The following is a 15,084-nucleotide window of genomic DNA, read 5'->3' as shown; positions in this document are numbered from 1 at the left end:
ACTTTCTTCTTTAGTAAAAGAGTAAAGAATTTTCTTTACACACACACACATACACACACACACACACACACACACACACACACACACACACACACCACACATACACACCACACTACACCACACACACACACACACACACACACACACACACACACTTGGAAAGAAAATGGAGTAATAACAGTAACCATTGGCTTATAGAATAATTCCCTTTGCTTTCAGCCAACAATAATTCACTACTTTTAAATGATCTTGAAAATAATAATTAGATGATGGACTTTTAAAAGTTCTATGTATTATTAGTATTAAGGTCAACAGGTCTCAAACTGATAATTGCAAGTAATTTTTGTAAGTCAAAGAATAGCAAATGACAAATCTTGACAGTTGAAGCTGTTAAGTATTCTCACTGTGACTTGCTACATGCATAAAGGCCAGGCACCATGTCCTAACATTTGTAAACACTGAAAACCAAACAGCTAGGGAAAACAGAATGCATGTGAAAAGCAAATTAAGTGTTTGAAACTTTCTGGGTCAAACTTTTTTTTAAGAGTGTATATTTTCTTTGGTGTAATTAACATTTTTGTGAAACATTTTATAGAGATGATTTCATTCTCTATTAATTCTCTACTGAGTTATAAATAACTATAAAAACCCATTGAAGAAAACACTCACTGGAAAGATAAAAACACAGGAGCTACAGACTTATCATGGTCTGTGAATACCAATGGTTTCTTACAAGAACTGAACCCACTGCAAAGCCTCATGTAGAAAACTGATTAACAAATTGCTCTTAAAGAACGGAATTCTAGACCCACAAGATGGCGCTGTCGGCAAAGGGTCTTACTGTCACAGGCTAAGTGGATAAAGAACATTTCAAAGAGAAGGAAAGTTCCTTGGAATGAGAGGGAAGGTGTCCCTTTCTCATTCTAGCAAAGGTTTCTTTTCATAGAGACAGTTTTAAGACTAAAGTCAGTTTGAAACTGTAATGATTTTGGATTTCAGGTTGTTTTGTTTTGTTTTTCAGGATGGCTTTACACCACTTTTACTGGCTCTCAAGGAAAACAAAATAGAAATGGCAAAGTTTTTAGTAAAGATGGGGGCAAATATACACGTATTTGATGAAATGAAAAGGTATTATCATTTGAATTTTTAAAAAATGAGCGGCATACTAAAATAACAATAATCGTGCAGCCAAGAAAAAGCAAACTGATAGAAAGAAGACTAACATAGGTATTAAATGATCACACATCAATTAGTCATCAGTTTTATCAGTTAGGTAAGAAAAGCAATGAGGAAGTGAGCAACAAATCATTTATAATAAGCTTCATATCCCTTAATATTAATTAATGCTTTTTGATATTGTTTGGATGGCCAACCAATCATAAAATAGATTGATAGGTTTGCATTTTGGTTTTACTAACTTTTAAAGTTTGAGCCTTTTGTTCACAACAAGACTCAATCATTTTGTAGTATTTCTACCTTTTCTTATATAGTTGTCCTGTAAAATGCTCTCTCTATTAATCATGAGAGTTGACAATCAGTCTAAAGGTAGGATGACACTACCATTCAGTTTTTTATTTGAAGAATAATGAGCTCAGATTTTCTTTTGGTGGCTAAGAATTGTAATCATAGGATTCTGCTCAATCCCACCCCTCTTTATGTCCAATTGGTATTGATGTTTTTATATTTACTTAGTATTGGGAAAGGAAAACAGATTAGCTTCACTAGGATGAAGTTTAGTGAAGCTATGTCATAGGCGAGTAGATGCAGATTCACACATAAATTGCTTATAATGCTGGATAATTAGTTACTAGGCATGTGATTTTAAGTGCTATATATTACCAAATATAATGACATGAATAATATTCTGGAAAGGTTTTGTTATATCATTTATTTATCATTTAGTACTGTGTAGAGCACATACTATTATTACTACTAAGTGAAGATACAACAAATGCTATTATGACCAGAATATTTTATAATATTTTATTGCTTAAATAACGAAAATAGTTTTCAATGATCTGATTATTAATTGATTAATAATTATGTAATACAAATCTTGTGGAAATGGAGATATCTTTATTTAAGTCTTTAAGATGAATGAGTGTTAAACACTTAAGTTCTATCAAGAATCCCACTAAGAATACAGAATATACAGTATATACAGCATGCATAGTATACGTAGCATACACAGCATTTACAGTACACCCACTAGTTACAGTATATATAGAACATATAGTATATACAGCACACAACATATACAGTATATACTTGTGTATAGTATGTGCAGTACAGAAGGCTTCCTATCCATTCTTTCCTTTTGTCTTTGAACACAATATATAAAAATGAACTCTTGATTACCATAGTATTTATGTGTGATAAAAAGGATAATTCCAAACAGATAAGCAAGATAGTAAATTTATAATATACCCAAATATTAACAGTTTTAATTTAAGTACCTAATAATGAAGCTATTTCTGTGTTACTTCAGAAACACACTCTTATATGCCATAAGATGGGACTCAAAAGATATGGTCAATCTACTTTTGGATGAAGGCATTGACTTTTTCTTTAGAGATGTATTTGGTTGGACTGCATTGCGGTATGCTATTGAAGGCACAAGTAAAGGGTAAGTGTTTGCATTAGAACGCTAGTAGACACTAGTTCAAATTAACCACAAAGTCTTCATATTCCCTCACATAATATTTCAGTGTTGACTCTAGATTCTTTTAGAATAGCATTTACTATCTAATATGGAAAACATATATTATTAGAAGTAGACAAAGGAGAGGATTTTTTATTTTAATCTCTTGATTTTGTTTAGAAATGCTGAAGATTAGACCAAGTACCTCATCTGTAATGGCCAATTCTGGTACTGACCTACATCTCTGTGTGGGACTTTCCAGAACTTTAATGTTAAGGCTCCTAATATTTTCCCCTTTATCCAAGTATAATCTCTATAAATTTTGTATATATGTGTATATATTAATATTATATTTATATGGTAAGATATTTGATATTCTAATTAGCTGTTTCATTCTTCAGGTACAGTTTAATAGAAGATTGTGTTTCTTTCTCTGATCATTTTTTCTATTTATTATTATTTGAAACTTGAAAATAATGGTTTCTGGGTTTCTTAACTCCCAGGAAGAGAGCTCCCTTTCAAAATACAAATGGAGAAAAAGAAAGCATTCTAGTCCCTCTTTTGCTTGTATTGATTCTGTTGCTACAGTGTTGATATTAGATCTTCTCCTTGGGAACAATAGTAGTTGAAATTGATTTCCACGTTACCTTTATTGAATCAGATCCCTAATGCTTTACGGTGACTCACACTTACATTGAACATTTACAGTATTTTAACTGAGCTGTCAGTCACACGGTGCTAGTGCTTTCCTTTGGCTACTGGGCTTTTTAGCCTATGCCATGCTTACTGCTAGCAATTTGATCCTCTTACTTATTCAGAACTTGATGTGGAGTCCACAGCTATTTTAATCCTAAACCTTCAAGTCTCATTAATTTTGAAGAATTTGTTCATCTCTTCTGGTAGAAACTATGACTTCAGATCATTATAAGCTGTCACAATGTTCAAATTATGTTGCAGGAAACATCAGGAGTGTTTTACTTATTACTTCTATAACTCTTTTTTTTATTTATTATTATTTTCTTTATTTACTTTTCAAATGCTAGCCTGAAAGTTCCCTATACCCCACCCCAGCCCCTGCTCCCCTACCCACCCACTCCCACTATTTGGCCTTGGCCTTCCCTGCTTAACACTATTGCATTTTGTGCAGCATTGTCATCTTTCCCTGGGTAGTTGCCAGCTTCCAACTATATTTACGAGAACTAGTTCACATCACATGCTATTGGAATCCATAATTCCAATATGATTTCATCTTCCAAAGCACTAGGAGACAAACAGGACACTCAGTCATTCCAACAAGGATGTACAGGTTTGGTGTTTGATTAGGTAGATAAGAACCGTGGGTAACCAAGGTGTGTTAGAAAGTTTTAGGATTCAGCCTTTGGTGATTTAGAATTCAGTAAATAGTGCACAGCATAATCTATTCATCTAGTGGAAAGATATCATCTGACAGAAAGCTTCAATTTTCAAGCTGTTAAATAGCTCACTTTTTGAAATTATAAGCTATATAATTATATAAAAGCATCTAACAGTGAAAATTAGGTCTTGTACTTAACCTTGATTATCAAGTGACACAGGTTAGAGTCACTTGGAAAGTAAATGTCAGTGAGTGATCCTGTAGGTTAGATTGACCTGTAGGATGGTCAGTGGAGAATTGTCTTGATGTAATAGATGTGGGAATTCCCAGCCTGCTTTGAGCAGCACCATTCCCTAGACAGGTGTCCTGAATTGTTTAAGGATGGAGTAAATGAGGTGAGGAGCATTAATTTGCATTCATTCCTTTCTGCTCTTGATGGTGGATATGCTTCAACTACTGCCTCCAACTTCCTGCAAAAATATTCTACCATTGTGAGTAAAAATAAACACTTTTTCCCTGAATTTTCTTTTTACAGGATACTTTATCACAGCACTAGAACACACACACACACACACACACACACAAAGGATTTCATGATTTCTGGACAGCTATATAATATGTGATTATATGACAGTGGAATGAAATAACACATTGGGGTTTTTTGTTGATTATTATGATAATGCCTTTTAACATTCTGGAAAATTTTAACATGGTAATAATATTTTTTAAATAGTAATTTTATGGGTTTTTTGTTTTTGTTTTTGTTTTGCACATGGCAGTAGTCGAGAGATTCTTATGAACTATGATGAAATGTTACGTAGAAAAAATAAAGATGGCATTCCAGGTAAGGCTTATGATAATGATAAGTGAATATTAAACTCATGATCAGCACACATTCAATGCAAATTAACACTGTTATTATTTGTGTTCTAAGCATATATAATTGAACAGCTTCACATATTTTTAAATATTTTATTTAGGCAATAGCACTAACATTTTGTTGTGGTGATTTTGTTATCATTCACCAAAGTTGTCTCTTGTTATAAGAGAAATAGTGACATTGCTGAATAAATATATTTTTGTCTATGTCCAGACATGATTCAGTTATCCTGGACTGACTGCCACCTTATTGTGTAATTGAAGTTGGTTTTGAACTTCAGATTTAAGCTGCTCTGATTTCTTAGTTGTTGAGGTTAGACACATGTAGCACATAATCAGCAACTTCCTTTATTAAAATATGTAACATATTTTGGAACTAGGGATTGAATCCAGAACTGCATGCCTTCTTTTATTATTATTATTATTATTATTATATCTTATTTACACTCCAGATTTTATTCCCCTCCTGATTCATCCTCTGACTGTTCCACATCCCATAACTCCTCCCCAACTCCATGTCTCCCATGACCCACCCCACCCTACCAGACCTCTAAACTCCCAGAGACCTCCAGTCTCTTGAGGGTTAGGTGAATCTTCTCTGACTGAACCTGGACCCAGCAGCTCTCTGCTGTATATGTGTTGGGATCCTCAAATCAGCTGATGTGTGTGCTACCTGGCTGGTGATCCAGTGTCTGATAGATCTTGGGGGTCCAGGGGTCCAGGTTAATTGAGACTGCTGGTCCTCCTACAGCTTCTTCCAGCTTTTCCCTGATTCAACCACAGGGTCAGCTGCTTCTGTCCATTGGTTTGGTGCAAATATCTGCATCTGACTCTTTCAGCTACTTGTTGGGTCTTTCAGAGAGCAGTCATGATAGGTCCCTTTTTGTGAGCACTCCATACTCTCAGTAATAGTGTCAGGCCTTGGGGCCTCCCCTTGAGCTGGATCCCACTTGGGGCCTTCTCCATTTCCATCCTTGTAGTTCTATCAGATCGGAAAAATTATGGATCAGAGTTGTGACTGTGGGATAGCATCCCCATTCCACACTTGATGCCCTGTCTTTCTGCTGGAGGTGGGTTCTACAAGTTCCCTCTCCCCACTGTAGTGCATTTTCTCTAGGGTCTCTTTGAGTCCTGAGAGTCTCTCACCTCCCAGGTCTCTGGCATATTCTGGAGGGTCCCCTCTACTTCCTACCTTCTGAGGTTGCCTGTTTCCATTCTCTCTGTTGGCTTTCAGGGTTTCAGTTCTTTTCCCCCACCCAAGACCAGATCATGTTCCCCTTCCCCTTCCCTGTCTCCTTTTCCTCCCAGGTCCCTCCCTCCCTCCTGCCTTGTAGTTGCTTTCTCCTCCCTCCCAAGTGTGACTGAGGCATCCTCACTTGGGCCCTTCAGCTTGTTGACTTGTTTGAGAGTTCTGTGGGCTGTATCTTGGGTAGTCTGTGTTTATTTATTTATTTATTTATTTATTTATTTATTTATTTATTTATTCATTCATTAATTCATTCATTCAATTATTGATTTTGGCTAATACCCCCTTATTAGGGAGTCCATAGCATGCACATTCCTTTGGGTTTGAGTTACCTCACCACTCAGGATGATATTTTCTAGTTCCATTCATTTGCCTGCAAATGGGAATTCTTTCAAATACATTTAAACAGTTATTTATCTCTTTATTTATTCCCCTTTTATCCTGATTATGGTCTCCCATCCTTCCTATCAAGTCCCATCCTTGCAAATCCCTCCCTTCATTTCTCCTCCCTTATCCTCAAGGAAGGAAAAGTCCCTTTGGTTACCACCCTACCCTGTGACATCCAGTCACAGTAGGCCTAAACACATCCTCTCTTACTGAGGCCCAACCAAGTAGTCAGTCTAGTTATAAGAGGGAGATGTAATAGCAGGCAACCGAGCTAGGGTCAATCTCTGCACCAACTGTTAGGGGACCCATATGAAGTCTAAGCTGTGAGTCTGTATAAATGTGAAGGAGGCCTAAGTCCAACTCCTTCATACTCTTTGGTTGGCAGTTCAACCTCTGTGAGCTCCTGTAATCCCAGGATAGTAGGCCTTCTTGTGGTCTCCTTGACCCTTTCAGCTTACTCAATGTTATCCTGAAATCTTAAACAAGATGCTCCAAACACTGCTTAATGTTTGGTTGTGTTTCTCTGCATCTGATTCCATCAACTGCTAGGTGAAGTTTCTCATGAAAGAGTTTTAAACTAGGGTCCTATCTGCAAGCATAGCAGAGTATCATTAAAAGTGTCAGCGACTGACTCTCTTACATGGATATGTTTATAGTCATGGGATGTGTTTGAAGTTGGGTCAGTCATTGATTGAACTTTCCTTCAGTCTTTGCTCCCTCTTTATCCCTGAGTTGAAGGTTTTGTGGGTGAGCTGATACCTCCCTCCCTGCAATAGAGTCCGACCTGGTTACAGAGGTGGCCACTTCAATCTCCATATCCCCTGCTGGTAGGAGTCTCAGCTAAGATCACCCACATAGACTCCCTGGAACCTCCCCTGTCTCAAGACCCCAGCTATTCCAAGAGATGCATCAATTACTAATTTCACTCACAACCCTCTCCCTCAGCTCCTCTGCCCACACCTGATCCCCATCTCCTGTCCCCCACCTCACCCCTCTCCCACCTAGTACCCTTCCTCTATCTCTGATGACTATTTTGTTTCTCCTTCTGAGTGAGATTGATACACCCTACCTTTGGCCCTCCGTATTATTTAGTTTTTTGGTAGTCTGTGAATTGTACTGTGGTTATTGTGTGCTTTAAGGTTAATGTCCACTTATAAGTGACTACATAGCATGTGTGTCTGTCTGGGTTTGGATTACCTCACTCAGGATGATATTTTCTAGGTCCATCCATTTCCCTGTTTCCAGAGTCATATATTTTTAACATTTTAGATTTTAATTGTTCTATTTAAATATATTTCTTTTCCTTAAATAGAATACAAGAATTTTGAAGACAAGTTGTTAGACAAGTAAGAATCATATAATTATAAAATTATATAATTATGTTTCCTAATCATGGAATGTATAGATGAAAAAGCATTTGTACAGTATTCTACCCTGTAGCACCCTTAATATTTATGTTTGACAGCTATTTATTATAACCACCATACTAAATGTTTAGTTTTTCTATTAAAAATTTATTTTTCTGATTGTAAATTGTAGTTCAGAATAGTGCTTCCATGATGTGACTATCAGCCTGCCTTATTCCCTCATGTATTTCCTTACTCATTTCCACACATTGATTGGAGTCCATTAAACCCTCAAGCCTAGGCATCACATTTTCTGTTCTGTTCTCATTGGGAAAGCCATTCCCAGTGATCACACACACATTTGGATATAACTTTAAAACATTTAATATGTTTTAAAAAACTCCTTTTACTGTTTTTAGCTGAAGGGAAATTAATAATTTCATTTTTACAGCTGATTTTATCACAGAAAAACATGACTTCAATATTCTGGATGAACAAAACATATTTTAAAACAGACTCTCCTTTGGTTTAAAGTAGCATATGTTTTGGGACCCACTAAACAGGTCCTGAAATCTGCATTCAGTTTAGGCAGTTTGTGAAGTCAAATTCATCTAAGGTCCTGCCACCAATTCTGTTTTCACTATTGGTATGAAATAAAATGTCTGAACATATTTAGCCTTTTCTAGACTGGAAGAGGCAGAGGCAAAGAAACTGAAAGTTGGACATTTTTGTTGTAAATAAGAAGTCAGTCTCTATTCATATCGATTATGATTATAAAATATAACTCAGTATGCACACTTTCTCATATTTTAAGAGGTTCACTCACCCATGTTTACTGTGGACTTGCTCTTAGGCACCCCAATGACCCTACTTCTGGATCTTCCTTTCCTAAATCAAATGAGAAGGCATGCGAGTTTGATGATGAGGTAAGAGTTTGCTTCTTAAACTTGATTTGTTTGTACAGAAATGTATTTGTCAGGTGTACTCTTGGAATACTATAGAGCGATCTACTTGTTATAATTTTATTGACAATAAAATAATAGTTATGAAAAAAGACATTTCCCCAAGATTGTGACTATTAATAATTGAACATTTTTGAAATTTGATAAAGAACAAAGATCGAGTAACTCTTTTGAGTGAAATATATTATTTACAATAATTTTATTACAAACAGAATTTCCACAGCAAAGTAGTTTTCAAATATAGTCAATGATATTTGGATAAATGCCACTCATTATTACTCATTCTCATGTGATATTCATCACAGAATCACAATGGAGAAAATATTCCCAACAGAGGTCACAGAATTATTTATGGAAAATGGATATCTACTTTTAAAAACATCTTCAGAAGATGGATATCTCACATCATTTGTATCAGGCTATATACTTTAGCATTCATAATTCTTGTGTAGTAGCAGAAGGCATTAATTTTGTCATTTCTTGTTTCTGATTTCTCTAAAAATCATATGGAAGAGTAGCGATAACTTGATACTTTCATAGTAGATTATCTTCTTCAACCATGAAATACCATTTTATATGGCATAATTAGAAAAGTGAATTATAATGCTGTTTATACATTGATAGAAATGCTGCATGAACTTTTAAATGAGATGTTAAATTTATTTCTTGCATAATACTTGTAGTTATAAGGACCTAATATATAATCACATAAAGTTTCTCTTCAGAATTGAAAACTTTTATTTGAGGATGCAAACTTTTAACATTGTCCAAATCATCCTTCAGTTCTAGGAGTGAAGTGGTCCTCTTTATTTAGCATTCCCTAAAGCAAGCTTAAAATTTACATATTTGTAATTTTTTATTTTGAATAATAAATTTTTATTTTCATATACATTTTTAATAGTTGGGTAGTACTCCATTGTGTAAATGAACCACATTTTCTCTATCCATTCTTCTGTTGTGGGACATCTGGGTTGTTTCTAGCTTCTGGCTATCACAAATAAGAAAACTATAAACATAGTGGAACACATGCTCCTGTGGCATGGTAGGGTGTCTTTTGGATATATGCCCAAGAGTGGTATAGCTGGGTCTTCAGGTATATCTGTTTCCAATTTTCTGAGGAACCACCAGATTGATTTTCAGAGTGGTTGTACCAGTTTGCATTCTAATCAGCAATGGAGGAGTGTTTCTCTTTCTCCACATTCCAGACATCATGTGCTGTCAACTGAGTTTTTGATCTTAGCCATTCAGATTGGTGTAAGGTAGAATCTCAGGGTTGTTTTAAATTGCAATTCCCTGAGCACTAAGGACTTTGACAATTTTTTAAGTGCTTCTCAGCTCTTCAAGATTCCTCTGTTGTGAATTTTCTGTTTAGTTTTCAACCCCATTTTTCAGTAGTGATATTTTTTGTTGTTTTTCTATTGGTTAGCTTCTTTAGTTTTTTAAATATTTTGGATAATAGCCTTCTATCAGATGTGGGTTTAGTGAAGATTTTTTTCCTAATCTGTAGGTTGTCAGTTTGTCCTATTTGACTATATCCTTTGCCTTACAGAAGCTTTCCAGTTTCATGAGGTCCCATTTATCAATTCTTTATCTTAGAGCCTGAGCTATTGGAGTTCTGTCTAGGAAATTTTCCCTGTGCCAATGAGTTTGATGCTTTTTCCCACTTTCTTTTCTATTAGATTCAGTGTATCTGGTTTTATGTTGAGGTTCTTGATCAAGTTGCACTTGAGCTTTGTGTAAGGTGACAAATATGCATCTATTTTCATTTTTTTTTTTACATACAGATTGCCAGTTATACCAGCATCAATTATGGAAGATGCTTTCTTTTCTCCATTGTGTTGTTCTTTTTCAAAGATCAAGTGTTCATATGTGTGTGGCTTTATTTCTGGGTCTTCAATTCTATTTCATTGATCAACTTGTCTGTCTATGTATCAATACCGTGCTGTTTTTATCACTGTTTCTCTGTACTATAGCTTGAAGTCAGGTAGGGTAACTTATTTTATAAAATATGTACAAGTATATTGTCCGTGAACATGTCTCTAGTAAACATCCTTGTTTGTTTTATATAGTGGTGAAAAATAGACTGAATCTAGTCAACATGTACAAGGTTTGCTGCTGAAATAATTGTTTTTAGGGACACTCTTGTTTCATAAATAGTTTCCTTAAAATGGGAAATTCACATATCTTAAAATGATTCAGAAAACATTAATTACTTTATTTTTGGTATTAATTTTAGGCGGATATTTCTAAGTATGTTCTCACTACGTGTCCTAATAATATACATGGGGCAGGAGAGCAAGGAGACAAAAGTGAAACAAAAGGAGCAGCAGATGGTAAGAACTATATTCTATTAAATGTTATAAGACTGAATGTTTATTTATACTATTAATACTGATAAGATATAATAACCAAAGAGTTGTTCTTTTAATTTCATAACAATGAAAAATGGAAGTAAAATGCCTCTAATTGTACCTGTCATCAATTGATTTTTAACAACAGGTAAAACTAAGAAATGTCACTGAAGAAATGTAATTATTGTTACCAGTTCATGACATTTGAATATGCAAGGACTCTGGGGAAATAAGAAAGAAATGAGTAATATAAAGATAAAGAAAACAAGGGAATAACAACAACAACAACAACAATAATAATAATAATGAATAGAATAATAAATAAAATAAAATAAACAAGGGAAATAAAGAAAATAGATAAAGATTTTACTGTACAGAGTAGAAAACATTTATAAACTTTGACAATCATGCTTCAAAAGTTCATTGCATTAAATTGTAATTTAGGTTTATATATCTCCTAAAACTGCCTACTAAAAATTTAAGTAATGTGTTAATAAGGCAAAATACAGTAATAATAATAATAATCTGTATTCATGTTCATACTGGAATATTTCCACGAACTGTCATCCTACAAATAAGTATCTAAGTTGATAAGTCTACAGCAGTATCTTGATAAGTGATTTATGTTTGTCTGAATAGTTCTAATGGATTTGTATACCTGAATTATATAAAAAGTGATGCTAAATTTTTGTAGTCTTCTTGTTTCAATTATGTCAAATTGTTTTGTTAAAATTAAATGCTGGTATATATAATCCATATATAATATTTATAGTATTCATATATTATATATTAGTCATTTTGTTTTATATTGTGTAGTATATATTACATATTGTATATTGTGTTTTACATTATAACTCATATATCATGTATTACATATTACATACTAAATATTAAATGTTATACATTACATATATATTTATAATACATATTTAATATATAATCTATGTGTTATAAAAATCTTTCTTGTGAAGGGGCACTTATTTAAAACAAGGTCTAAACTTTCATATGTGTTTGGGTCTAAGATTTTAACATTTAGATGATTACATAATACTACTGAATTGAAATGATGGAAGTGGTCATAAAATCCTGTAAAATAATAAAAATGGAAAGAGAAGCTTACATGTTATAAGAATAATTTGAAAAGTAGAAGCTTAACAAGGAAAAAGAGTAAAGTTTATTGGAAAATCTTGTCAGACACAATCTTTGGGTGACTTCACTGAGAAGAAAGACTAGATCACAGCTTCTGAATGGGTTGTTGGACCCAAGAAAAGCTGATATAATTAAGTAAAGTGTAGCCTATTAGTTCTCTTAATAATTTCAAGCATCAAAGAAATAGAAATATGCAACATTGCTTTTAAGAAGATGGCAAAAGTTATTTAAGGAAATTATCAATTTTAACTTGAGTGAGTAGATACTGAATAATGTGGATGTTTATAGTGAATGTGCTTTGAGAATGAACATAATGAACCAAAACAATACACTATTGGAAATAAAACACATTAGAGTTTATTCTTTGAATAATGAAATGTGGATTATAGTAAATATAGCATAGATCTCATACTCTCCTAGTTCCTGATATATTAAAGTGAATAATCAGTTTACAATTTTTGATAATTTATTTCACCACTGAAAGATAATTTCACTTTAATCTATGTGTAATACATATATTCACACTAGTGGATCAAAACAATGTAAGATGTCTAAACTAAAGAACATAGCCATGACAATAGGCTTTCATGTGCATGCAAAAGAACACTGCTATAGGAAATATTTCTCTGACCATACATTTATTCATGGTTACAGACCAATACAGGTTTCAGTCAAGAGAAAGGTGAGAGATCTAATTATATAAAACCATTTAGTCAGATGTATATCTAAAATAGGACAGAATAACACTAAACACACGGATCAGGATTTATTTATATATTTAGGCATGAGTATGCACACACAGAAGCATTTCTGTGGAACAATTAAAATTAAAGTGGCCATAGAATGTTAAAAGAGCCAAGTTACAGTACAAGGGAAGGGCTTGTGGGAAGTAATGGAAGGAGAAAATGAAGTCGTATTTTTTTATTTATTTTATTTTATTTTATTTTTATTTTTATTTTTTTTGAGACAGGGTTTCTCTGTATATCTCTGGCTGTCCTGGAACTCACTTTGTAGACCAGGCTGGCCTCGAACTCATAAATCTGCCTGCCTCTGCCTCCCGAGTGCTGGTATTAAAGGCGTGCACCACCACACCCGGCATGAAGTAGTATTGTAATTAAAAGTTAAAACTAAAGAGCAAAAGCAGGACAGAAGGTTGGGGAGTTGATTCTTTGGAAAGTAAAGAGTGTTTTCTGTGAAAGCATGAAGGCTTATGTTCGAATAACTAGAGTCATATAAACAGTTGGGCATTCCTTGTGTGTCAGTAATCCAGTACTTTGGGGAAAATGTCATAGGCATCACTGAGATATTCTGACTAATTGTCTAGCTCTAAACTCTGGTAGTTCTTGTCTTATGAAAATAAAGTAGGTAGGTAGGTAGGTAGGTAGGTAGGTAGGATAGTCAAGGTTTCCTGTTGTCCTCTTCTGGCCTATTTGTGTATACACAGGCATGCAACTGCATTGACACATATGCCTATACCATGCATAGACAACTCACATATTAATACATATCACAAATACTGAAATAAAATGTAACAAGTGGGACAGAAATTATTTTTTGCCACTAAAATTACCCATGTAATGTTTCTTGAATCACACAGTATATTAAACGGCTGTCGGATTTTCTTTTTGTTATAGGAAGTTAAAAGAAAACCTTTCAATTGTGGTTAGTACTGGGTGTATGAGTGCCCTGTGAGTATTTTCACAGTTAAGGAATGTTAGGAGAGTGATGAAGAGGAGGAGAAAGGTGAAAAACTACATGTAGAACAGAAAGTAAATGAAGGAAATGAGCAGGTGTTTAAAGTTCTAAATTTTAAGCCACCCATGGGTTCTTTTATGTCTGTACCCTAAAATGTCTTGTGAATCCCAGTATTTGTTAAGATTTCCTGTGTTGACTTGGAATGCAATGGTAGAGCTATCTATCTATGTCCTCAGCTATAGTAGGGCCTGGAGCAAGTGTTTCTGAGAGAGCAGGGTTTTCCTTTGTTCCCATTTATAGGGTAGTTTCTTGGGCAGTGAAGATAGAACATACCCATGAAGTCAAGTTGGACCACATTCATGATTATTTGCAGCTTATTTGCACTCTAATTTATATTCTAATTTAGTTACAGCTCTGAATCTATGAGGTCTGTAGCAAGAAATCATAAAATACAAAATTAAAAACTATGTTTCCACTATTTTTCTTAATTTTTCAGATTTGAATTCCTATAAAATGTATATTAGCTTTGATAACGAATATTCAAGGCTATAAATATAAATTCACATGCTCAGTTGTTTTTACTATCTTATTTTTCATTATTTTACTTTCTAATTATGATTTTTATATCTAGTTATTCATTGACTTACATAAATTTGCTTTGTGTTTGAATTTCAAGGCCTCAAATATGATCTTTGTATTTCCTACAAGGGAATTAACAACTGATGAGTCTGGTATATACTAGAAGCAGAGTACCCTGGAAATTCAAAATTGGTTACCTCAACAAAGGATACTATGGGAGAGAAAAGTTCAGAGAAAGAAAACTAACAGTGCTGAGTTCAGAGCTCAGTCAGTGAAGTGTTTTTATGGAAACACGGGGAGATGAAATTGAATACATATCCTATGTAAAAGCCCGAATGTCATGCATGGTTCATGCTAGTAAGCCCAGTACTGGGTGAGGGTAGAAAAAATTCCTGAGGCCACCTGGCATGTATGAACCACCTCACACAAGATCACACACACACACACACACACACACACACAGAGAGAGAGAGAGAGAGAGAGAGAGAGAGAGAG

At 34.3% G+C, this 15,084-nt stretch overlaps 1 protein-coding gene across 1 annotated transcript in view; it reads left to right on the top strand.

Moving 5' to 3' along the window:
- LOC110319600 (POTE ankyrin domain family member A-like) overlaps positions 1-15,084 on the top strand; it is a 30,399-nt gene that overhangs the window by 4,547 nt on the left and 10,768 nt on the right. Inside the window, exons 4-9 of the mRNA XM_021195098.1 lie at positions 1,022-1,128; positions 2,489-2,626; positions 4,775-4,839; positions 7,820-7,853; positions 8,707-8,779; positions 11,052-11,148. Of these exons, the coding sequence (XP_021050757.1) occupies positions 1,022-1,128; positions 2,489-2,626; positions 4,775-4,839; positions 7,820-7,853; positions 8,707-8,779; positions 11,052-11,148 (514 nt within the window). The remainder of the gene's footprint in view (positions 1-1,021; positions 1,129-2,488; positions 2,627-4,774; positions 4,840-7,819; positions 7,854-8,706; positions 8,780-11,051; positions 11,149-15,084) is intronic.

The sequence above is a fragment of the Mus pahari genome, chromosome 3, assembly GCF_900095145.1.
Source record: "Mus pahari chromosome 3, PAHARI_EIJ_v1.1, whole genome shotgun sequence".
NCBI classification, from domain to species: Eukaryota; Metazoa; Chordata; class Mammalia; order Rodentia; family Muridae; genus Mus; species Mus pahari.
Note: the sequence above shows the minus strand (reverse complement) of the source record. Positions and strands in the feature narration are given on the sequence as shown.